The following is a 24751-nucleotide window of genomic DNA, read 5'->3' on the forward strand; positions in this document are numbered from 1 at the left end:
AACGGGTATTCTTATCTCTCCCTCCGCCCTCAGAGTGTGGAAGAACAGCAGGAGGACGGTCCATCAACTTCTGGTGCACAGATGAACACAGGTCAGTGATTTCCAGTAAATGCCACAGTTTAATTCTGTAGAATTTGTTTAGAACTACATTATATAACTCTAATCTACTACTGTATTTTCAGTTGCCAGTTAAGGAGTTATATAGACTTCATCTTATTAAAAAAAATAGAAAAAAACTGCAGTAAAAATAGCAATATTTTATTTATTAATAAAATATTAATTTTATTAATAAAAATTTACTGAAAGAATGAATGAGGTGTTTAAACACCGCTTCCCCTTTAAAAAAGGGGAGGAGACCGATAGAAACTCTGGGCTTACTGAAGAAAACTGCAGTTTTTGATTGGCCCTATACCCACAAACCCATCAGCTGCTACTTTCACTCCCTCAAAGTCTCTGATAAATTTGTTAAGGCTTTCCTTTGTCCCCTCAACCAGGTGCTGAGCTGCTAGAATATCCATAGCCTTTATCTGTAGGTACTTGGAGAGGGGGGATGTATGCTCAAAAATTCGGAGAACGGTTTGAGCAGTGAGGACTGTTTCAAACTTTAAAAGGGCTTCAATGTATCCCTTTGATTTGACCCTCACTGTTGGCTTCATACTCATATCTTCCTCAGTTGAGGCGAGAGTCAGCAGCAGGTCAACATGCAGAGCATCTTGAGGCTTACCAAAACACCCAAAGTCCTCAGTGATAGCCTGGTTCTTTGCCCACCACCCGGTTTCCCCTATTGGGCACAGTCTTCTATGACGTTTGTTGTTACTTGTCTCTTCCCACCTCTTCATACGCTTATATGACTCTCTGAGTAAAACTGCAACATCATTAAGCAATGAAAACTTTCTACAACACTGCATGTTGTGTCTGCCAGTACCAGATTCAGAATATGTGACTAACACCGACATGAATCTGTGTAAGAGACTGCTCTGAGAGAAATGCAGAGAACCCTTGATATTGTCCCTGCATGTTAGCTGCACCATCAGTGGAGTTGCCCACACCTGTGCCAATGCCAATACCAAGGTTATATCTTGGGTGGTATCTATTTGGACCGGAAACATGCCTGCTTGTTTAAACTCATCTGCAATTGTGCTCTTTATAATTTGGCTGATGACATCCACAACTTTAAAGATGATGCCTTTAGAAAGAAGAGTCACAAGAGAGCCTCTGCCCTTTGCTGCAGTGTCATGGTGCTTCTTGCTTGGTTCAATACAAGTGTTCAAGTGCTGTTGAAGGCACATATCGTACTTGCTCAAGAGTATATCAACTCTAGGAAGTTGCCATGATTGACAAGTGTTTTCCAATGTATAAGCAAGTGTTAAGTGTTGTTTTTAATTTTACCCAGCTTCTTCAAGTTTGCATGGCGTGTGACATTTGGTACCTCATTATATTGTGATTCTAGGTAAGATTTGTATTACATTAACGTTACTTATCTGTGCCAGTCATATTTTTGACAAAGTGTAACAGCACGTATTTTTCAGTTCAGCTACATTCAATTTGACCAATCAGAGACAAGCTTTTCAAGTTGAAGCAGCTATACTTTTCAAGTATAAGATACTGCCCTCAGAAGTTACTGGTAAAAAAAAATAAAATAAATTGCTCACTGTTTAGTGTTTTTTTTTTTTTTTAGGTCTATAGGTCTGCTATGCATTTGCTTATATGACTTACACGTGGAATACTGGCGTTAACCACTGTGACATGATGCTGACACTGACTTCTAGCAACTTCAGCACTGGGTATCTAGTCAAAGTTTAAAGTCTTTGATAAATCTGTTTAAAATCTATGTGGAGACATTTGTCTGTCTTAAAACAACTATAAACCATTGTCCAATGCATCTGCAAAAAAAAAACAGAATTAGTCATTATAACATGTAGCCTACAACATTACATTAACATTATTTTTATTTACAAAAGGAAGCTGTGTATTTATTTCTGATTTCCTGCACAATTTGGCGTCATTGTTATGATGTAAATGATCTTTAAAAAAAAAAAACATGTTATGGACATTAAGTTACTTTGGCACGCTCTGTTTACAAGTTGCTGTCGGCATCCCTCATACAAGATTACTTTCCAAAAGAAGATTTGCACTTTTTCACCAAATAGCATGCCAAACTTTACCTGTCGAGTAGAAACTTCGCGACTGAGGCATCAGTGGGAAGCCCAACCTGTGTTTTCAGCGCACGCCATCGTGTGAAACAATCTCCCAAAAACACTCTGATCTTGTTTCTCTCTTCTGAGGCCTTTCTCTTCTTCTCATACAGTTCGTACAAACTTTTTCTCTTGCGACCCTCAGACATTTTCAAAGGACCCGGTGAAACGGCGAGCTTCAATGAATTGCTTAAACAGTTCCTGTTGTCGAATGTGCATGCGTCGCGTCTGAACGCGTTGTTGTCTTTGGAGCTCTATCGATTTGATTTATAATTCTTGATTTTACTCTTTACTTACAACAAACATTTTCTACTTTTCCTCACTGAGAAGCACTACTGCTCAAACCTCATAGTTACAACGCGGACTGTTGAGCAGACGTGTCTCAAGCCTGTTAGTGATTCTACGCTGGGATCACGGCTGAACGCGTCTTCTCAACACTCACTTACAAACATTTTTCACCTATCGTGCGTCTACTCTACACCCGTACCACTTAAAAGACGGATTATATCTAAGACGCTTGTCAGAAATTAGTATTAATTGATAGCATCACTGGTAGTGTCGTTGCTAACTTACTGTCCATCTGTTAAAATGGCGAATATATCAGATGCAAGTAGTCTACCTTTTGGTGCAGGTGAGGACACATTTGAGCTGCACGCGGTACAGTCTGAGCTGGAAGCTGTTGAGAAACAGATCCACGACCTTTTAGTGAGACAGGCCGAGCTGAGAGACCGGCGTTTGGCTCTTGAAACATCACGCGCTGATGCTCACAAATCAGAGATTAATGTTACTAACCCGCTGACTCCGACCTCGTCTACTCCGTGCGTTACTCGGCATCGGTCCCGAGCGCCAAGGTCGCGATCAGCCATGGTCTCGTTCACTCCGGCTCCAACACGCCACCACGAAGCCTGGATATTTCCGCAGCGGAAGACGCGAGTCAGGTCTAGACCAAGACCCTCTCCGACCCTCCCGGTTTTCGAGTTATCCACACAAAACCGCTTCTCCCCTCTTCGCGAAACAGAACGCGATGGTGTGATCATCGGTGATTCCATTGTTCGGCACGTCCATGCTACATCAGGTAAAAATAAGGTGCACAGTCACTGCTTTCCTGGTGCTCGTGTTTCTGAAATCGCTGCTCGCGTTCCCGAGATTCTGAACGATAACGAGCGCGTCGGAACTTTGGTATTGCACGCGGGAGTGAACGACATCAGGCTGCGCCAGACGGAAGTTCTGAAGAAAGACTTCAGGAATCTGATCGATACGGTACGCAGCACATCGCCTGATATAACGATCATTGTGTCAGGACCGCTTCCCACGTACCGTCTAGGACATGACAAGTTTAGTAGATTATTCGCGCTAAATGAATGGTTAACGTCATGGTGCAATGAGCAGAAACTGCTCTTTGTAAATAATTGGAATCTGTTTTGGGAGCGTCCTAGGCTATACCGTGCTGATGGCTTACACCCAAACAGATTCGGATCGGATCTACTGTCAGATAACATCTCCAAAATGTTAAATACCTTTTGACTAGTAACCAAAAGTCCAAATCATAGTCTCTGCTGCACCAAATTAACTGATATAAATACTAGTGTAGAACATTGCATAGAAACTGTGTCTATTCCTCGTTTAGTGCGATCAAATAATAAATCTACTGCAGGATCTAGGAAAAATCTAATTGTTATTAAAACAGAAAATGTTGCTATTAGTAAACAAAAACAATTTCTAAAGCTAGGTCTCTTAAACATTAGATCACTCACACCTAAGGCAGTTATTGTAAATGAAATAGTCACAGATAATAGCATAGATGTACTTTGCCTTACTGAAACCTGGCTTAAACCAAATGATTATTTCGGTCTAAATGAGTCTACTCCATCAGGATACTCCTATAAGCACGAGCCCCGTCTGATTGGTCGTGGCGGCGGTATTGCAACTATCTATAGAGATATTCTCATTGTTACTCAGAAAACGGGTTATAAGTTTATTTAATTTGAAGTACTTGTACTAAATGTTACGCTCTTAGATGATAGAAAAACATCCCTATTATCTTTAGCCTTGGCTACCGTATATAGACCACCAGGGCCTTACGCTGATTTCCTAAAAGAATTTGCAAATTTTCTCTCAGATCTATTGGTCAATGTCGATAAAATATTAATTATTGGAGATTTTAACATACACGTAGATAATCAAAATAATACGTTAGGGGCTGCGTTTATAGACTTATTAAACTCCTTTGGGGTTAAGCAAAACGTTACCGGACCAACTCATCGTTTTAATCATACACTCGATTTAATTATATCACATGGAACCGATCCAACCGATATAGATATCATTCCGCAAAGTGATGATGTAACTGACCATTACATGGAAACTTGCATATTACGTACCCCGGTAATATATCATGCTGCGCCGCGTTATCGATTAGGCAGAACAATCCTTCCATCCACCATAGATAATTTTTCAAATTGCTTATCGGATCTGTCTCAGCTGCTGCCTGAACCTAAACAAACAGATGAACTAGACGAACTAACCAGCACTATGAGCACCGTTCTCTCTGGAAAATGGGATATTGTTGCACCTATGAGACTAAAAAAGGTCAGAGAGAAAATTAAAGCACCATGGTACAACAATACTACTCGTGTTCTAAAGAGAGAAACCCATAATTTAGAGCGTAAATGGAAACAAACTAATTTAGAGGTTTTTAGAATCGCTTGGAAAGACAGTACGTCACGCTATAAAAAGGCCCTAAAAGCGGCCAGGGCTGAGCATCTCCGCAAACTAATAGAAAATAACCAAAACAATCCTAGGTTCTTATTTAACACCGTGGCTAGACTAACAAATAAACAAGCGTCACCTGAACAAAATATTCCGTTACAGTTTAGTAGTAATGATTTCATGAATTTTTTCACTGAGAAAATAGAAAACATCAGATCCACAATTGTAAACGTTCAATCTTCAATCGCGCCTTATAATTCAGCCTCGATTATCACCCCGCAAGAACAATTACAGTGCTTTACAACTATAGAACAAAAAGAGTTAAACAAACTTATCATTTCCTCTAAAACAACAACATGTTTATTAGATCCCATACCAACTAAACTATTGAAAGAAGTGTTACCTATAGTGGAAGAGCCTCTCCTCAATATTATTAACTCGTCTTTATCTTTAGGTCATGTTCCAAGAACATTTAAATTGGCAGTTATAAAACCTCTCATTAAGAAACCACAATTAGACCCAAATAACCTAGCAAATTATAGACCCATTTCAAATCTTCCTTTTATGTCCAAAATATTAGAAAAAGTTGTGTCTGCCCAACTGGGCTCTTTCTTGCAAGAAAATGACACCTATGAAAAGTTTCAGTCTGGGTTCAGGCCGCATCATAGCACTGAAACTGCGCTCGTTAAAATCACAAATGATTTACTCTTAGCTTCTGACCAAGGCTGTATCTCAATACTAGTTTTACTTGATCTTAGTGCTGCGTTCGATACTATAGATCACACAATACTCTTAGATCGGCTACAAAACTATACCGGTGTTCAAGGACAAGCATTAAGCTGGTTCAGATCATACCTATCTGACCGCTACCATTTTGTCTATTTAAACGGAGAAAAATCGATCATAACTCCAGTAAACTATGGAGTGCCGCAGGGATCTGTGTTAGGCCCTCTATTATTCTCAATATATATGCTGCCACTTGGAAATATTATAAGGAAACATGGAATTAGTTTCCATTGTTATGCTGATGACACTCAACTATATATTTCATCACGGCCGGATGAAAACGCTAAATTATCCAAATTGACAGAGTGTGTTAAAGATATAAAAGATTGGATGACGCACAATTTTCTTTTATTAAATCCATATAAGACAGAGGTAATACTTATCGGTTCAAAAAACCACCCACAAAACCTCTTACAATACAACTTTAACATAGTAGGGTGTCCTGTTACTTTATCATCTACAGTAAAAGACCTGGGTGTTATATTAGATTGTAACTTGTCTTTTGAAAATCATATTTCATATGTTACAAAAACAGCCTTTTTTCACCTTAGAAATATTGCTAAATTACGTAACATGCTATCTGTTTCTGATGCAGAAAAGCTAGTTCATGCATTCATGACCTCGAGACTAGATTACTGTAATGCTTTATTAGCTGGTTGTCCTGCATCCTCAATAAACAAGCTACAGTTAGTCCAAAATGCTGCCGCTAGAGTTCTTACTAGATCAAGAAAGTTTGACCATATAACACCAATTTTATCATCACTACATTGGTTACCTATAAAGTTCCGTATTAATTACAAGGTATTGCTACTGACTTATAAAGCCCTAAACGGCTTAGCTCCAGTTTATTTAAAGGATCTTCTATCGCCCTATAATCCATCGCGCTCTTTAAGATCACTAAATTCGAGGCTACTGGTCATACCTAGGATATCCAGATCCACCAAAGGAGGGAGAGCATTTACACATTTAGCACCAAAACTCTGGAATAGCCTTCCTGATACTGTTCGTTGCTCAGATTCGCTCTCCCAGTTTAAAACTAGATTAAAGACGCATCTCTTCAGCCAGGTATTCATATAATATTTTAATCTTACAGTTAAATCCGGTCTCTACTTCATAAACGCCAGAGGAGAACTGGCCCCCGACTGAGCCTGGGTTCTCCCAAGGTTTTTTTTTCTCCATTAGGTCACCTGATGGAGTTTTTCGGTTCCTTGCCACTGTTGCCTTTGGCTTGCTCAGTTGGGGATACTTAAATTGATTAATCGATTCACCAGTGCTATTGATCTGCATTACCAAACGTGGATGTTTTACACCAGAAACAAACACTGATGTACTATTTTATTTAATACTGTGAAGCTGCTTTGATACAATCTGTATTGTGAAAAGCGCTATATAAATAAAGTTGACTTGACTTGACTTGACTTTGTCTTGAGCTGACCAGCCAATTATGGTAGTGTGTGTTGATTGGTGTTAATATTTGTTCAAGCTTGACAACCTTATTGCCTTTTTGATTACTTTCTAATAACAGGTTTTTTTTTTTTTTTTTTTTTACTTTTAAAACTTACTTATTTGTAATATATTTCTAATTACAAATAAGTACAAAGATTACATTGTTAAAAGGGATGCTTATATATGGCTACTTTCACACTGCAGGCTGAAACAACCCAATTCCGACCTGTATCTGATCTTTTCATGACAGTCTGAACGACACAGATACGATCTTTTCAAATGCGACCCAGGCCACTTGGGTATGTGGTCCAAATCCGATACGTATCCGACCTTTTGAAATGCGACTTCAGTCTGAACGGCCAGGTCGCATGTATCCGACCCACACGTCATTGATACGCGACAAACGTCATAATTCTGCATTGAAGTAGGCGGGAATGAGAAGATAAACACGGAAGATTGTAATTGTGCTAGCTCCGTTGGGAAAATAACTTTAATATCGCTAAATGAGCTCCACTGTTGACATCCATGTTTAGCTACTTCCGCAAACGTGACAAAAAGTGATGTCGTTGACCGTTGAGTACTCTTCTGCGCATGCGGGTCACTTCACGTTCACACAGTGTGTAACAGAAATGTGAACGGCCTTGCAAAAAAATCAGAGTTGAGCATTAAGCCCTGCAGTGTGAACGCAGAGCATACATTTGAAACTGCTGATTCTGTGAAGGTTTTTGATTATATTACCCACCAAGTACATTGTACTCAACGCACTGTCATTCTTAAAAAGAAAACAAATCATTCATCAAAATAATTTCCCTGCCTTAAAAAAAAATAAATAAATAAATAAATATATATATATATATATATATATATATACATATATATATATATATATATATATATATATATATATATATATATATACATATACATATATATATATATATATATATATATATATATATATATATATATATATATATATATATATATATATATATATCTTAAATTAAAACATGTTAGCAAACTGCACGATCTGCATTATGTTGAACTGTACATTTCTGATGGACATTAATTGGACAGTCACATCTGATTACAGATTAATCTAAATTGTAATGTAGAAACATGCATTTTCTGTAAAGCTGCTTTGAAACAATATGAATAGTGAAAAGCACTATAAAATACATGTGGATTGAATTTAAACCTAAAATGACAAATAGGACACCCTTACGGTCTCGTGGACTTAATGGACATGCGCATGTGGTGGCCATTGTAATTCCACAAGACTGCAAGTTGCCATTTAGGCAGGCATTTTATGAAAAAAGGTTGAACAAATTGCAACAGAAGCAAACTCAACTGATTTTGTATCCTCAATATGTCCTGAGTAAGGAAAAAAAAAAGTCCCGAAGAATCCCATTAGGGGAAAGTTTCGAAAAAGACCCAAATATAGCCTATTCATACGCCTATTCATTCTTTTTCTTAGGTGAATGGGGTAAAAATGTTAACCTTTAGATATCACCATGAAAATTACTGAGTTGATTACTTACATCAAGACAAACAAAAATTTTATTACAAGTTTTTTTAAATTGTTTGTTAACATGGACAAACAGCGCATAATCTAATTATGTATGTGCTAATTTGCATAAATACCACAACAGATCTAAACATTAGGTATAGCCAGGTGAAATTGTCTTGTTGAATCTTGTTGACATATAACAGTAAAATACTTGATGTTAAGGTCTGAATGGAACCCATTACGGCTACTCATGAGCATTAATACATAGAGGCAGGAAGAAGAACTTTAGAAACCAGCCTTTATTAATTTAAGAGATTGGGTTTGGGGCTGGGTCTGTGGGACTGTTTCTGGGGGACACGTCTGAGGGAAGAACAGGAGACAATGGTAAGGAGAATGCAGAAGACAAAAGGTAAGTCAAATAAAAAGTGAATCTCCAGAAACAGTCCCACGGACCCAGCCTCAAACCCCATCTCTGCAATAATAATTAATAAAGGCATGTTAACAAACAATTTAAAAAAAAAACTTGTAATACATTTTTTGTTTGTCTTGATGTAAGTAATGAACTCAGTAATTTTCATGGTGATATCTAAAGGTTAACATTTTTACCCTATTCACCTAAGAAAAAGAATGAATAGGCGTATGAATAGGCTATATTTGGGTCTTTTTGAAACTTTCCCCTAATGGGATTCTTCGGGACCTTTTTTTTTTCCTTACTCAGGACATATTGAGGATACAAAATCAGTCGAGTTTGCTTCTGTTGCAATTTGTTCAAGGTTGACCCACATTTTGGCTTAAAATGACTGGACTAATTTGGGACAGAGCCTAATATTATTTCTCTATTACCCACTTCTCATGCAACTCTTGAAATGGGTTGAACTGGAATGTCCAAAGTCTCTATCCACTATGGACCTGATTTATTTAAAAAAAAAAAATCCTATGAATTTGTTTGATGCACCATGCAAAGATGGATGAAAGCTGTGACAGAAATCAGGGTTACACCACCAAATGTTGAACTTTTCTGAAGTTAAAACATTAGTCTTGTGTTCACACAATGTGTTGTTTAAAAATTAATATAAACTTTCTTTCAGATTGCCTAATTATTGATAATATGCCTATTTTCCCCCTTTTCTCTGTCTGTTTGTTTGAATGGATGTCATGTTATATCTAAAGACAATAAGTTGTTGACTTTTTTTTTGTTGCCAAAAAAAAAATCTCTAAATGGCAATGTTTTTACTTTAAATTTGGATGAAATGTTGGTAGTAGTTTGTAGAATGATCAGTTTACTCACACACATAAGTAGTAAATTCAGGGACATAACATTTTGTATTTGACTTATCTGCACACACAGCTAAAGTAATTAAAGCAATATTTTTTTTCTTTTCTTTTTTAAATCTCAAGATAGAAAACAAGGCAATCTTTCGTTTTACTGTCATGATCAACACATGGTAATTTTGTATGCATTTCTGCAAATCCATCTTGTTTTTGGACTTTTTTTTTCTCAGATATTTTAGACTATTTCTCTTGAAAACAGTAGAATAAATAGTGATTTCTAATATTCATTGGTATATTTTTAATCAATATAAGGCACAAATGCCTGTGTAGAAAGGTAAAAATACACTTGAAATAGAGTTGTTGTTTGGTGTTGATGAGATTTACACAAGTTGTGAAATACTGTTATAGTTCCCCATTTTCACAATAATCAGAAAACAAAAAGACTAGTCTACTTTTTCACATTTTTAAACTAATGGCACACTGAAAGACATCAATTATAGCTATGAAATGTGCTCAGCCTAAATTATCCCATCAAAAACTTTAAAGTGTTGTAATCTGTATTCATATTAGCACTAACAAATCTATCAAAATTCTCATAGAATAAATAGTAAAACACAAAAAGCTCTTTATCTGAGAAGATGGGTGGCTCTTAAAAGAGCCTTTGGGGTAGTTGAAGTCAGGCACGCCTCACTTTGAGCTGGTGTATTTGGTGACGGCCTTTGTGCCCTCGGACACGGCGTGTTTGGCCAGCTCTCCGGGCAGCAGCAGACGCACGGCGGTCTGGATCTCTCTAGAAGTGATGGTGGAGCGCTTGTTGTAGTGCGCGAGGCGAGACGACTCACCGGCGATGCGCTCGAAGATGTCGTTGACGAAAGAGTTCATGATGCCCATCGCCTTGGAGGAGATGCCGGTGTCAGGGTGAACCTGCTTCAGGACTTTATACACATAGATAGCATAGCTCTCCTTCCTGGACTTTCTGCGCTTCTTTCCTCCCTTACCGGCGGTCTTGGTGACGGCCTTCTTTGAGCCCTTCTTAGGCGCGGACTTTGCTGGTTCAGGCATGATGATGCGAGATCAAGAGACTGACAAAGTAATATTCCCTCATGTGTGATACAGAGGTATTTATTCACTGCCCTATGCTAATTTTCAAAGGGATACGGGATTTCTCAGATTGCCTGTTTCCATAGGCCAAACCCATAAACTCGTACTTCATTGGACAATTCAAAGCATCGCGAGGGCCAATCACAGGAGGTTAAATAGTAGTCCCGCCCACTACTCCATGAACGACACCCTCCCTCAAGTTTCCGTTGTTTCATTTCCCGCTCTTTTATTCAATATTTGTTGAGAAAATAAGCGGTTCTTCTAATATTGTGCATCATGTAATTTTTAAACACCTTATAAACCTATTGAGAGAGTTTGGGAGAAAATAAACGAATAATGATCAGACACCCTTTAAAAACAGTGTGTCCTCATGAAACTATTGTTAAAATGTTTGACAAAAAAAGCTGATACAAGCTCATTGGTCCGTTTGTGTACAACATTCTCTTAACTGTGGTAGCCTACTATGTTGATGTAATTGCTAGTTTGAATTTTTTGTTAAAAAAAAAAATATATATATATATATATATGTTAAATTAACACTTAACACAAAAGCTAATGCTTACATTTGTGGTGTTTAATATATATATATATAAATAATCTCAGACATGGCTTTTTGAAAAGAATTCTATGGTTGATATAATCAAAACATTGCCTCTTTATGTGTCAGAGTGTGTGGCTCTTAAAAGAGCCGTTGGGTTTGTGTAGTTTCTCCTGGTTCCAGGCGTTTATCCGCCGAAGCCGTACAGGGTGCGTCCCTGTCTCTTCAGCGCATACACAACATCCATGGCGGTGACGGTCTTTCTCTTGGCGTGCTCGGTGTAGGTGACGGCATCGCGGATCACGTTCTCCAGGAACACCTTCAACACTCCGCGGGTCTCCTCGTAGATCAGACCGGAGATGCGTTTGACGCCGCCGCGGCGAGCCAGACGACGAATGGCGGGTTTGGTGATTCCCTGGATGTTATCGCGCAAAACTTTACGGTGACGCTTAGCGCCTCCTTTCCCGAGTCCCTTACCGCCTTTGCCTCTTCCAGACATGTTTCACTCTGATTTCCTCAGTCGATCAAAGAAAGACAACGATTAAATACTTGCATGCGTTACAAGGAAGCATTTTACATTCGCTTACAGGACCTGACAGAAACCAGTGCTGCGTCACATGACACACACCCCTCCCCCAAAATATAGCTAGAGCAAATGTGATTTAATCCCAACCCTGGCCTTTGTTTCATATTAAAATTCAGGTTTCATAAAATGTATTTCACAAAGATCATAATAAACCACAGTAGTACTGGTTTATAATGAGAAGTGATGTTCTACAAGGTCACCAAAGTAAATGAAGAGGGACACAAGATTACATATCACAATATTAAAGTTAAATTGTTATATAATAGAGTGGCACGTCTCTGTTATCTTCTGTTTATGCCTGTGTGTGTGTTTGCACATGTATATTTTAAGTGTATATTTGCCCTTTTAGTAATGGGAATTTAGAAAACACAAACAATGGAGAAAGACAAAAATACTGTATTAAAACTGCAAAGCTAAAATGCAGGATTATGTTTGATACTCGTTCACTACTTTACTGACTACATTTTAACCCTTAAAGAAGGGAAGTGGAAAATGAGTGGAAAATCATAAGCAAATCATCCTTTCATGCACTTTTATATAATATAGACTTTCATCTAGAGTTTTTGATATATTTAATATATTTATATGTTGATATATGTCATGAGTTGTATCTCCTAGGATAAGTTTCTATATAAAAAAGGAAAAAAGTCATCAATATTTCTGTTTTATGTGATGCCAAATTTGCTGCATTCATTTATATATATATATAATTGATACATTTCACATTTCAACATGTAGTTGAAATTGCAGATATAGTCAACTATAATAGCATCAGTTTAGCATCTGATTACTAACATTTGTGCAATTTTAAAACTCAAATTACATTGATTATGGAATATTGTGGATTAACCTTTTTTTCTTACCCAAATCTGGCAACGTATGTTTCAAAATGTGCTAAATCATTCATTATTTATTTATTTTTCAGCATCTTTAGACAATGTTCACAATTAAAATTAGCAGCTTATTGCTTATTTTACAGAAGAAAAGTAGATTAATTTTAATCTTAATTCTGCAGAACTACTTTCCGCAAAATCTGAATGTCCAGCACCATGAAAAACAGAACATTTGAACCAAGTCATATGAACCACATACTCAAAAGAGACTTAATTATGATGATAATAACAGTCAGGGTTGGGCAAATACATTAACATGTATTTAAAAAAAAAACAAAAAAACTAAACATATTAAGTGTATCAAAATACACTACAAAATACAGCAGCCACACCATGTATCAAAATACTGTATTTTCTATTTAAAAAATAAAAAAAAAAGTTTTACAAGGGAGCATGAAATTTCTTCACAAACTTTCCATCAATTTGATCTATCCTGTCACCATTACACTGACTCAGTTGATTAAGTAAACAATGTTTGATAGCAACAGCTTTTCACTGCCCGAGTCATGCAATAAATCTGACATTTGCAACCAGTTAACAGATAAATAATCACATATCCCTGTGATCTCCCAGATGAAGTTTTAAAGTAACCAACAGTTTAATGTTAAACAGTTTGCGAATGACACATAATTGTATACTTATTTAGTTACTTGGTGTTTGGTAACGAAGGACCTACTTTGCATCAGCAACACTGACTCAGTGGGCCCTATCATACACCTGGTGTTCTTTGCTAGTTTCAGCCCGACGCAGTTATCATTTTCACGTCATGCGCCACGTTGTTTAAATAGCAAATGCATCTGTGCGCCCATTTGTGCCCCATGGGCTGCTTTTAAGTAAAACGAAGTTCGAAATACGTGAGCAGCGGCTATAGCCTACTGTTAGAGAACATCTGACACCACCCACACTGCTGAGATGACTGTTTTGTAATTAGATGCATGTTAAACGATTTTGAGGAGACATATGAGGAGATTGAACAAACTGATCAAAACAACATAAAATATAAACCATATGGTTTGAGATACTTTTTGACTCAAACCCATATTAATTACACCCCTACGTTGTTTTTGATTGAAAGGAGTGAAAACGTACTCGGTTACCTAATGCAACCTCGGTTCTCTCTAGAAGAGGGAACGAGTATTGCGTAAGTTTAGCTTACGCTACGGGAAAGTTGTCTTTTCTCGAGATCTGAAGCCAAAAAATTATCCTTAATTTTGTATTTATTGTCAACGCAGTGTGACGGCCGGCAGACCATGGTAAGCTACATAAGCGTGCTCATTGGCTGTCCAGCGGCAACTGCTCGAGCCTACCAGTGAGCCCTATATGACGTCACGCCCAATGAGGGCGCTTCGCGCCCTCCGCGCCCCTCTAACCGTCAGGGTGGGCGTGGCTAGCGTGCATATAAGCAAGGGCTCGTAGGCTGAATATCTGGTTTTCACAGTCTGAAGCGCAAAAGCTCGTGGCGCGACACGGCAGGTTACGCAATACTCGTTCCCTCTTCTAGAGAGAACCGAGGTTACATTAGGTAACCGAGTACATTCTCTTACGAGAGGTTCTCTCGTATTGCGTAAGCTTAGCTTACGCTACGGGAACCCCTTGTCAACGCCATGTGCGCCGAGCATCAGTGCATGAGCATCAGTGCATGAGTCCCAGGGGAACCGGGGAAAATCACATGCTAGAACAGGTGGCCAGTCAGAGAGACGGGCCAGCACATGTAATAAGCACTTCATATAAGATAGAGCGGCACTGCCGGTCTATATGTCAATTCATGCGATGTGGCCAGCAGCGCGGGCCAGCATAATACATAAGCACATTATAGGGGAAAATAGAGCGGTCTCGCCGGTCTATGTATAGAGAGAATAATCCCCAGCGCAACCGAGTGAAGAATAGGCGGCCAGCAGCGCGGTACACAGCAATACACGTGCGCATAAGGGGGCAAAAAAGACAGAGCAGCCCAGCCAGTCTGTGTACAAAAGGCTCTTCCCTTGGTGTCATTACCAGAAATATATTAACTGTACATGAACGTAGTCTGCACATGCGTGACTGGGCAGAACATACATATCACTTATACTGATAACAGTTTGGCCTGCAAAGCGGGAACTTCCAGGTTATAAAACCTCACGAATGTAGATGGGGAGGCCCAGCCCGCCGCCATGCAAATATCGTGAATAGAAATCCCCCTGGACCAAGCCCATGACGAGGCCATGCCTCTAGTGGAGTGGGCTCTGATGCCCGTAGGGCACTGCAGGTGTTTGGAGGCGTAAGCTGCCGCGATCGCGTCCACTATCCACCTGGACAAACTCTGTTTGCGAGGCGGCGAGACCCTTGGTGCGTCCACCAAATGAAACAAAGAGCTGCTCAGAATGGCTAAAGGCGGCGGAGCGCGTGATGTAAATGTCACGGTGTGACAAAAATTAGAGAAAAGACTAAAGTCCTTGTGAATGCAGTGTTGTTGTGGAGACCTCCAGTGGACACCCGTCTCTATTGCACTGCAAATCTGTTGCCATGGCAGCAAGGCCAATTGCCGATTGACGGCAGGTGTGGAGTAATTACAGAGAGTGTTGTGAGAGGGACACGTATTGAGATGGGGCTTTAAAAATAGAGAGGAAGCAGACTGTTGTGTGGTTCTCCTCCCGTGAGATACTGTGTTTGTCGGCGGGTTGTTTTGTATTTGAGGCTGGGCTGTGAAGCGGGCGAAGATTGAAGCTGAGAAGTGGAAAGAAGAGAGTGAAGTATTTATCAACGAAAACCCAAGGAATATCGTCAGCAGTGGGGAAGACGCAAAGTGATGAGTATCGGATTCGTTGTTTATATGCACTGACACTGAAGTGGTGTTGAGAGTTTGGAAAGTGTGTGGCACAAGTGAACTAGTACACCGAGTGAATTGTTGATCTGTCTCCAACTTTTGTCTGCTCCTCGCTGAATGTGACGATCGCTGCACCCGTCTTCTGCTGTCTCCGGAGAGAAGTTGAGCCCTTGCGAGAGACGAGAGTTGATCTGGTGGGAGAAAGACCGGTGGGTGAGTGCCGGCCCGAATGCACGGTGTGCGAGTGGAATGCAGTGCCTGAAGTGACGATTCACACGGTTTGTGTTATGGAGTGAAGTTCATCGTGTGGAGAAGTAATAGTAGTCTGCTGTGCACTCTCTCCTTACAGTCTTTCACCCGCTGTCTCCAAGGAAGGTTTTGATATATCAAGCGCCCAACTTACCATTTTGAGACAGCCCGGCTCTGCTAATGCTGAATGTTTTATATGCTGTTAAACTGTTAAACCCTGCTACATTGTTACAGTGTACAGCTGAAGTGGAGTGTCTCGCTTAAAGCATCCTCCCCGCCTGGTGGTCTCCACACGCTCCTAACGAAAGCCGCTGCCCTGTTCAGAATGAGAGAAGGTATTGCAGCTGAATGTTTCATCTACTGTTGAATGGTTAAACCCCGCTACATTGTTACAGTGTACAGCTGAAGCGGAGCGTCTCGCTTAAAGCATCCTTCCTGCCTGGTTGTCTCCACACGCTCCTATCGAAAGTCGCTGCCCTGTTCAGAATAAGAGAAGGTATTGCAGCTGAATGTTTCATCTACTGTTGAATGGTTAAATCCTGTTGCATTGCTACAGTGTACAGCTGAAGTGGAGTGACTCGCTTAAAGCATCCTTCCTGCCTGGTGGTCTCCACATGCTTCTATCGAAAGTCGCTGCCCTGTTCAGAATGAGAGAAGGTATTGCAGCTGAATGTTTCATCTACTGTTGAATGGTTAAATCCTGTTGCATTGTTACAGTGTACAGCTGAAGTGGAGTGACTCGCTTAAAGCATCCTCCCTGCCTGGTGGTCTCCACACGCTCCTATTGAAAGCCGCTGCCCTGTTCAGAACGAGAGAAGGTATTGCAGCTGAATGTTTCATCTACTGTTGAATGGTTAAATCCTGTTGCACTGTTACAGTGTACAGCTGAAGTGGAGTGTCTTCACCGTCTGGCGGTCTTCACACGCCCCATCGAAAGCTTCCGCCCTGTTCAGAAAGAGAGAAGGTATTTCAACTGAATGTTTCATATGCTGTTGAATAGTTAAACCCTGCTACCTGGTTACAGCGCACAGCCGAAGTGGAGTGTCTCGCTCAAAGTGTCCTCCCCGCCTGGTGGTCTCCACATGCCCCATTGAAGGCCTCCGCCCTGTTCAGAAAGAGAGAAGGTATCACTGTCGAGCGCTTGTATACCGCTGAACCATTGAACCCTGTTGTATTGTTGCAGTACACCGCCGAAGGGGAGCGTCTCGCTCAAAGTGTTCTTCTGCCTGGTGGCCTTCCATGCCTATGTTGCAAGCCGCTGCCCCCGCTGAGAAGGAAAAGGAATAGCTGCGGCACGTGCCTCGATCGAAGTGTCTTCCTGTTGTCCAAGGTTCCCTCACGTCCCGGCTAAAGGCCCCCGTTCTAACTGGTCTGGCATAAAGGACACCTACCGGGATATACTTACCTGTTTCCCCTCCTGGCCCGGTCCGCTCGCCACCTGTGTCCCTGTGCTACTGACGCCCTGACGGGGCATAGGAGGTTATCACCGTCCTCGCTATCGGGTACTGGCAGAGCCGACAGGGAGATGATTTGCGCCCTAAAGGGAGTACCAATCGCTTTGGGGATGTAACCGTGTCTCGGTTTGAGGATGACTTTAGAGTCATTAGGTCCGAACTCAAGACACGCGGCTAACAGACAGCGCGTGTAGATCCCCCACGCGTTTTACTGAAGACAGAGCTATCAGAAAAACGGTTTTGAACGAGAAGTATTTCAGATCCACGGATTCAAGCGGTTCGAAGGGAGAAGCCTTCAGGGCCTCCAGGACCAAGGACAGATCCCAAATAGGAACCGAGGGGGGCCGTGGGGGATTCATCCGTCTAGCTCCTCTGAGGAAGCGGATGATAAGCTCGTCTCTTCCTATTGTGCGGCCGCGCGTCGTCTCTGCGAACGCTGCGATAGCCGCAACATATACTTTGAGCGTGGAGGGGGACCTGCCCTTGTCCAACAGCTCTTGTAGGAAGGAGAGCACCCGTGGGACCCCACATGTACGTGGATCCAGGCACTTAGTAGCGCACCATTCAGACAACAGACCATTTAGACGCATAGAGCCTTCTTGTGGCAGGGGCTCTAGACTGCGTGATAGTGTTTATGACTCCTTCAGGTAGATCAACGGGTATCCGTTGATTAACCACGCATGCAGAGACCAGCGCTCTGGATGGGGATGCCAGATTGATCCACCGGCTTGAGAGAGGAGATCCTTTCTCAGCGGGATCGGCCATGGGGCTAAGTGCGACAGCCTCACTAGTTCTGGGTACCAGATTTGGTTCTCCCAACGCGGGGCTATTAGGCGCACTGGGTGGCGCGTTTCCCTGATCCTCTTGATGACCTGTGGTAACAGGGAGATCAGAGGGAAAGCATACAGCGGGAGGCTGGGCCAGGTCTGGGCCAGCGCGCCCTCGCTTTTCAAGAAGAGCATCGGGCAGTGGGCGTTGTCTTTTGACGCAAAGAGGTCGACTTTCGCCTTGCCGAATAGGCGCCAGAGTGACTGGACTGTCTGAGGGTGCAGAGACCATTCTCCCGGGGGAATGTTGTCTCTGGACAGTCTGTCTGGGCCGACGTTCAGGTGGCCCGGCACGTGCGCAGCTCTCAGCGAGCGCAACGAGTGATGAGCCCACGCGAGAAGGCGTTCTGTCAGCTTGCAGAGGTTCCTGGATCTGACACCGCCCTGTCTGTTCACATAGGACACCACGGACATGTTGTCCGAACGGACTAGCACGTGGTGATCCCGTATGAGTGGGAGGAAGCGCTTGAGCGTGTTCTCGACCGCTATCATCTCCAAACATTTTATGTGGAGGCATTTCTCCTGGTCCGACCACAGGCCAAAGACCGGTTTGCCCTCGAAAAGAGCGCCCCAACCTAAGTTGGATGCGTCCGTCGAGATAACTTTGCGGTGCGAGACGGCTCCCATTGTCACTCCCCGCTGGTACCAGTCGGCCGCTAACCAGGGCTTCAGTGCTGAAACGCAGCTCTGAGTCACTCTGATTCGAATGCTGCCGAGGGCCCAGGCTCTGTGAGGCACTCGGGCGTTCAACCAGCGTTGCAACGGGCGCATATGCAGTAGACCCCGCTGAAGCACTGCTGCAGCTGAAGCCATACATCCCAACATCCTCTGAAATGTCTTGAGAGGTGTGGTGCTGCCCGACTGGAAAGACGCGGCCAGGTGTCGGATACAGCGCGCGCGCTGTGTCGACAGGCGGGCCGTCATTGCCACAGAGTCCAGTTCCATACCCAGGAAGGAGGTTGACTGACTGGGCACTAATGAGCTCTTGGTCCAGTTGACCGTGAGACCCAGGCTTTCCAGGTGGCTGAGAAGCACTGTTCTGTGAGCGATAAGCTCTTCCTCTGACTGTGCTAGAATGAGCCAATTGTCCAGATAGGTCAGAATTCGCATTCCCTGACCCCTCAGGGGAGCGAGAGCCGTGTCCATGCACTTCGTGAATGTACGGGGTGCTAAAGACAGGCCCGAATGGCAGGACGGTGTATTGATATACCTGAATGTCGAAGGTGAATCTCAAGAATGGCCTGTGACGGGGTATTATCTGGATCTGAAAGTAAGCATCCTTCATTTCGAGGGAAATAAACCAGTCTCTCGGGCGAATCTGCGCGAGGATCTGCCTGGTTGTGAGCATTTTGAACGGTCTTCTCATAAGAGCTTTGTTCAAATATCTCAGATCTAAAATTGGTCTGAGAGCTCCATCCTTCTTTGGAATGAGGAAATAACGGCTGTAAAAGCCTGACTCGCTCAGAGAAGGGGAAACCGGTTCTATAGCCCCTTTGCGCAGAAGTGTCGCTATTTCTGCTCGAAGTAGATGTGCTACTTCCCCATTCACTCTCGTCTCGGTTCGCGCTAGAAAGCGCGGGGGGGCGGCGAGCGAACTGCAGAGTATAGACATTTTTACTGTGCTCAGCACCCATTCTGACGCGCCTGGAATAGCCTCCCACGCTTTCGCGTGTGCCGCCAGGGGCAGAATGGCCTCCGGACTCTGATTGCCGCGTGCCGCGGGCTCGAGAGCTAGATATGGAGGTGCTTCTCGCGGCTCGCAAACAGCGGTGGCTGGCCGTTTTATACACATTGTCCCGGTGGCTTTGGACGGGGAGCATAAAGTGTGAGGCACGACGCGCGGGGGCGGCGTCGGGGGCGAAATGTTTGTTAGTATGTGTGAGCGCTCGAGGGCGGGCACAGGACTTACATTTGAAACATGACCGGCAGTGAGAGGCCATGTGACAGAGCGGGCAGTGAGTAGGTGTGGGCACGGAGGGGTGGACACGTGATCTACTTCTAACACTCGAGCGGCTTTTGTCCGCTTTATGAGAGTGGGCTCTGTGAGAGATTTATAGTGGATTTATAGTGCTTGTGGATTTATACACAGGATTTATAGTGCTTGTGTGCAGGGGTGAACACAGAAATGTGGGCACATTCACTACACTTAAAACACATGCGGCGTGAGCCGTGCAACCAGACATTGTACTCTTTTTGAGATTTCTCTGGGTCGCCGTGAAAACGGCGATTGTGTGCAGGCGAGAAGGTAGTTTTACCGGCTCGTTGGCTGCGAGATAAACATTTGCAGTAGCCGTGGCAACGGGGACTGACAGAGCATGAAGCTTTGACGGTGGTCCGGCTGCAGCGGGACTCAACCGTCTTTTTCTTCTTCGGGCTAGGAGGACTTCGTGGGCTCAGGTTTCACCGCTATCCTCGGCCGGGGTCCCCGCGGGGGAGGCGGTCTGTTTCGGCTGGTCGAGCGCGATCTAGGGCGGCCGCCCTGTCGTCGCTGTGAGGATGGAGGTCGAGCAGGACGCTGTGTGGAGCGTTGCGCAGGCTGGTCGCGAGGACGCGTGCGGCTGAGCTCGAGCGTCGAGGCAAAAAGAGGTTCATTGCCTGGGTGGTCTTCTGCACCTCCGAGAAGTGGTCCACGATCCTGTTTACCGCTGGGCCGAACAGACCGGTGGGGGAGAGAGGGGCGTTCAAAAACACAGCGCGCTCTGACTCTCTCATGTCGGCGAGCGTCAGCCAGAGATGCCTCTCTGTCACCATCAAAGAGGCCATGCACCTTCCTAAGGCCTGGGCAGCGGATTTCATCCAGAAGGCGGGCAAAGGTGCGCTCCAACCGCCTCTTCCACGGGGGGAATGGCATTGTACCCCTTCTCAAGGGCGCCGTCAACCTGTGAGAGCGTCGATGAGGTGTGGGAAGAGACTCTCGCGGAGAATGGTGCATTCCACGATTTAGAAAGCTCGCTGTGGAGCTCAGGCAGAAAGGGTGCAGTCCTGGATGCCGGTGTTCGGCGGCGGCGATGCAGAAAGCAGCCGTCGAGTCTGTTCGGCGCTGGCTCTTTTGGAAGAGACCACTCGAGGCTCAGCTGGTCAACAGCCTTGGTGAGGAGGCGCAAAAGCTCCGCGTCCTCGCCCGCTCGAGTGTGGCCGGAATCCTGGACTGACGAGGAAGCGGTGGACCAGTTCTCGCTGTCAGAAGCCAGAATGGAACAGCTGTCAGCGGCGGCATCGTCAGGCTCATCCGCTTCATCCCCTGACACGGCGGTGGCGCGGGCGGTTACAGCCGGCGGTTGAGCGGCCGGGAAGGGAGGCGGAGAGGGAGAAGCTCGAGGGAAAGGCTCCGGCGAGATTCTCTGTGCCACATCAGTCTCCGGTGGTCTCTGCGAGCGGCGCTTCTTTCTGCGCAGCTCGGCAGAGGTAGGCGGAGCGACAGCTTGGTCAAAAACTTCAAGTCGAGCCCGCAGGGTCGACATTGAAAGTTCTTCGCACTCGGGGCAGCCGCCCGTAGAGAGTGCGGTGGCGGTGTGCTCGCGGCCCAGGCAGAGAGCGCAGATGAGGTGGCGGTCTCCGTTGCTGAGCGGGGCGCGGCACGAAGCACAGGAAAAACGAGGCATTTTGAGAAAAACATTTTGTGCTCTTTTAGAGAGTGAGAGAGATGTGTGACTCAGGGGCGAGCACACACAGCAATGAAAGGATATGTCGCCGGATAGCGTAGCAGGCACGGATGGCTGAAGGCGGCGAAGGCGGCTTCCTCAGGCACTCCTAAGCTTGCTGGTCACTGGTTTCAACGGTGGCGGCTCTCAAGATCCAGCAATGCGAAGAGCTTCGCTGAAGACAAGAAAATCAGATATTCAGCCTACGAGCCCTTGCTTATATGCACGCTAGCCACGCCCACACTGACGGTTAGAGGGGCGCCCTCATTGGGCGTGACGTCACATAGGGCTCACTGGTAGGCTCGAGCAGTTGCCGCTGGACAGCCAATGAGCACGCTTATGTAGCTTGCCATGGTCTGCCGGCCGTCACACTGCGTTGACAATAAATACAAAATTAAGGATATTTTTTTGGCTTCAGATCTCGAGAAAAGACAACTTTCCCGTAGCGTAAGCTAAACTTACGCAATACGAGAGAACCTCTTGTAAGAGAACCCACATGATCCTGAAGGTCAACTGCACCTCTTGTGGTGTGGAGTGGAACTGCCGGTAACTATAACATAAATATCAGGATACCACAAAAAATAAACAACAAAAGATTTCTGTATGAAGCGTGGCCTTAATTTCATCAGACCAGTACAGCTATAAACCATACAAGAGTAAACAATATATTTTTTACAGCTACAATTTCAAAGTAACTTTTCAGACTTTGATTAAAGATTACGACGGCAAACAATTTTTTTTTCTGTGTATTAACTTGCACGGATTAATTTTTCACCACAAGACTAGTAATATGCGCTAACAAAGTAAATAGGGTCAATTTTGATTTCAGTTGGACTTTAAAAGTGAACTGCATACTAATTACCTGATTATCTGCTTACTACTAATTATTTAAGTAGTTTTAATAATTTAACACCTGAGATATGTCTAATAGCTAATTTATTAAAATATATATTTTTTTTCTCATAGAAAAGGACACAAACCCATGTGTTCAGACCCACACGTCCAACAGGAGACTCTTGTCCACAAATGGAGCAACGATCCTTGGGATGTGCTACTAAAAAAAAAAAAAAAAAGCTGGATGAAATAATATAATACAGTACCTGAATCTTGCAACAGCAAGACAAGTTCAGAATATTTCCCCTCATCTCTTCCACTTCCCCTTGTTGGGCCGCGCAGATTGCGCCGTTCACAAGGGATGACAGAGCGGACGGTCACGTGCAGTCAGAGGCCGAACTCATCGCCCACAGAACAGTGCTTCTCAGCCACCTGGAAAGCCTGGGGCTCACGGTCAACTGGACCAAGAGCTCATTAGTGCCCAGTCAATCAACCTCTTTCCTGGGTTTGGATCTGGACACTGTGGCAATGACGGCCCGCCTATCGCCACGGCGCGCGCGCTGAGTTCAACGCCTGGCTGCCTCCTTCCAACCGGGCAGCACCGCACCTCTCAAGACATTTCAGAGGATGCTGGGTTGTATGGCTTCAGCTGCAGCAGTGCTTCAGCTGGGTCTATTGCGTATGCGCCCGCTGCAACGCTGGTTGAACGCCCGAGTGCCTCACAGAGCCTGGGCTTCCGGCGGCATTCGAATCAGAGTGACTCAGAGCTGCGTTTCAGCACTGAAGCCCTGGTTAGCGGCCGACTGGTACCAGCGGGGAGTGACAATGGGAGCCGTCTCACACCGCAAAGTTATCTCGACGGACGCTTCCACCTCAGGTTGGGGCGCTCTTTTCGAGGGCAAACTGGTCTTTGGCCTGTGGTCAGACCAAGAGAAACGCCTCCACATAAATTGTTTGGAGATGATAGCGGTCGATAACGCGCTCAAGCGTTTTCTCCCATTCATACGGGATCACCATGTGCTAGTCCGCTCGGAGAACGCCTTCTCTGACAGAACGCCTTCTCGCGTGGGCTCATCACTCACTGTGCTCGCTGAGAGCCGTGCACGTGCCGGGCCATTTGAATGTTGGCCCAGACAGACTGTCCAGAGACATCATTCCCCCGGGAGAATGGTCTCTGCACCCTCAGACAGTCCAGTCACTTTGGCGCCTATTCGGCAGGGCGGAGGTCGACCTCTTTGCGTCAAAAGACAACGCTCACTTCTCAAAGAGCGAGGACGCGCTGGCCCAAACCTGGCCCAGCCTCCCGCTGTACGCTTTCCCTCCGATCTCCCTGTTACTACAGGTCATCAAGAGGATCAGGGAAACGCACCACCCAGTGCTCCTTAAAGCCCTGTGATGGGAGAACCAAATCTGGTACCCAGAGCTAGTGAGGCTGTCACACTTAGCCCCATGGCCGATCCCGGTGAGAAAGGATCTCCTATCTCAGGCCGGTGGATCAATTTGGCATACCCATCCAGAGCGCTGGTCTCTGCCTGCGTGGACCTGCCAGAAGGGGTCGTAAACACGATCACGCAGTCTAGAGCTCCTTCCACCAGAAGGCTCTACGCGTCTAAATGGTCTGTGTTCTCTAAATGGTGCGCTACTAAGAGCCTGGATCCACGTACAGGCGGGGTTCCACGGGTGCTCTCCTTCCTACAAGAGCTGTTGGACAGGGGCAGGTCCCCCTCCACGCTCAAAGTGTATGTTGCGGCTATTGCAGCGTTCACGGAGACGACGCGCGGCCGTGCAATAGGAAGGAACGAGCTCATCATCCGTTTCCTCAGAGGAGTCAGACGGATGAATCCCCCGCGGTTCCTATTTGGGATCTGTCCTTGGTCCTGGAAGCCCTGAAGGCTTTTCCCTTTGAA

General features: G+C 44.3%; 3 protein-coding genes across 3 annotated transcripts in view; 1 reads left to right on the forward strand and 2 right to left on the reverse strand.

Annotated features, from left to right (window-relative positions):
- The window catches only part of LOC308684743 (histone H1-like), a gene marked incomplete at both ends in the record, with an annotated part of 113146 nt that overhangs the window by 5840 nt on the left and 82555 nt on the right, over positions 1 to 24751 (forward strand). The window lies entirely within an intron of this gene.
- LOC308684755 (histone H2B) lies at positions 10566 to 10980 on the reverse strand (the record flags this gene model as incomplete). Its single annotated transcript, XM_081356023.1, has 1 exon — positions 10566 to 10980. One exon carries the CDS (start codon positions 10978 to 10980, stop codon positions 10606 to 10608), a length of 375 nt encoding a protein of 124 aa, XP_081212149.1. The 3' UTR covers positions 10566 to 10605.
- Positions 11745 to 12056, reverse strand: LOC308684763 (histone H4; the record flags this gene model as incomplete). The annotated part of the gene is made up of 1 exon (XM_081356031.1): positions 11745 to 12056. One exon carries the CDS (start codon positions 12054 to 12056, stop codon positions 11745 to 11747), a length of 312 nt encoding a protein of 103 aa, XP_081212157.1.

This window comes from Scardinius erythrophthalmus, assembly GCF_964197995.2.
Source record: "Scardinius erythrophthalmus genome assembly, chromosome: 24".
Lineage (NCBI taxonomy): Eukaryota > Metazoa > Chordata > Actinopteri > Cypriniformes > Leuciscidae > Scardinius > Scardinius erythrophthalmus.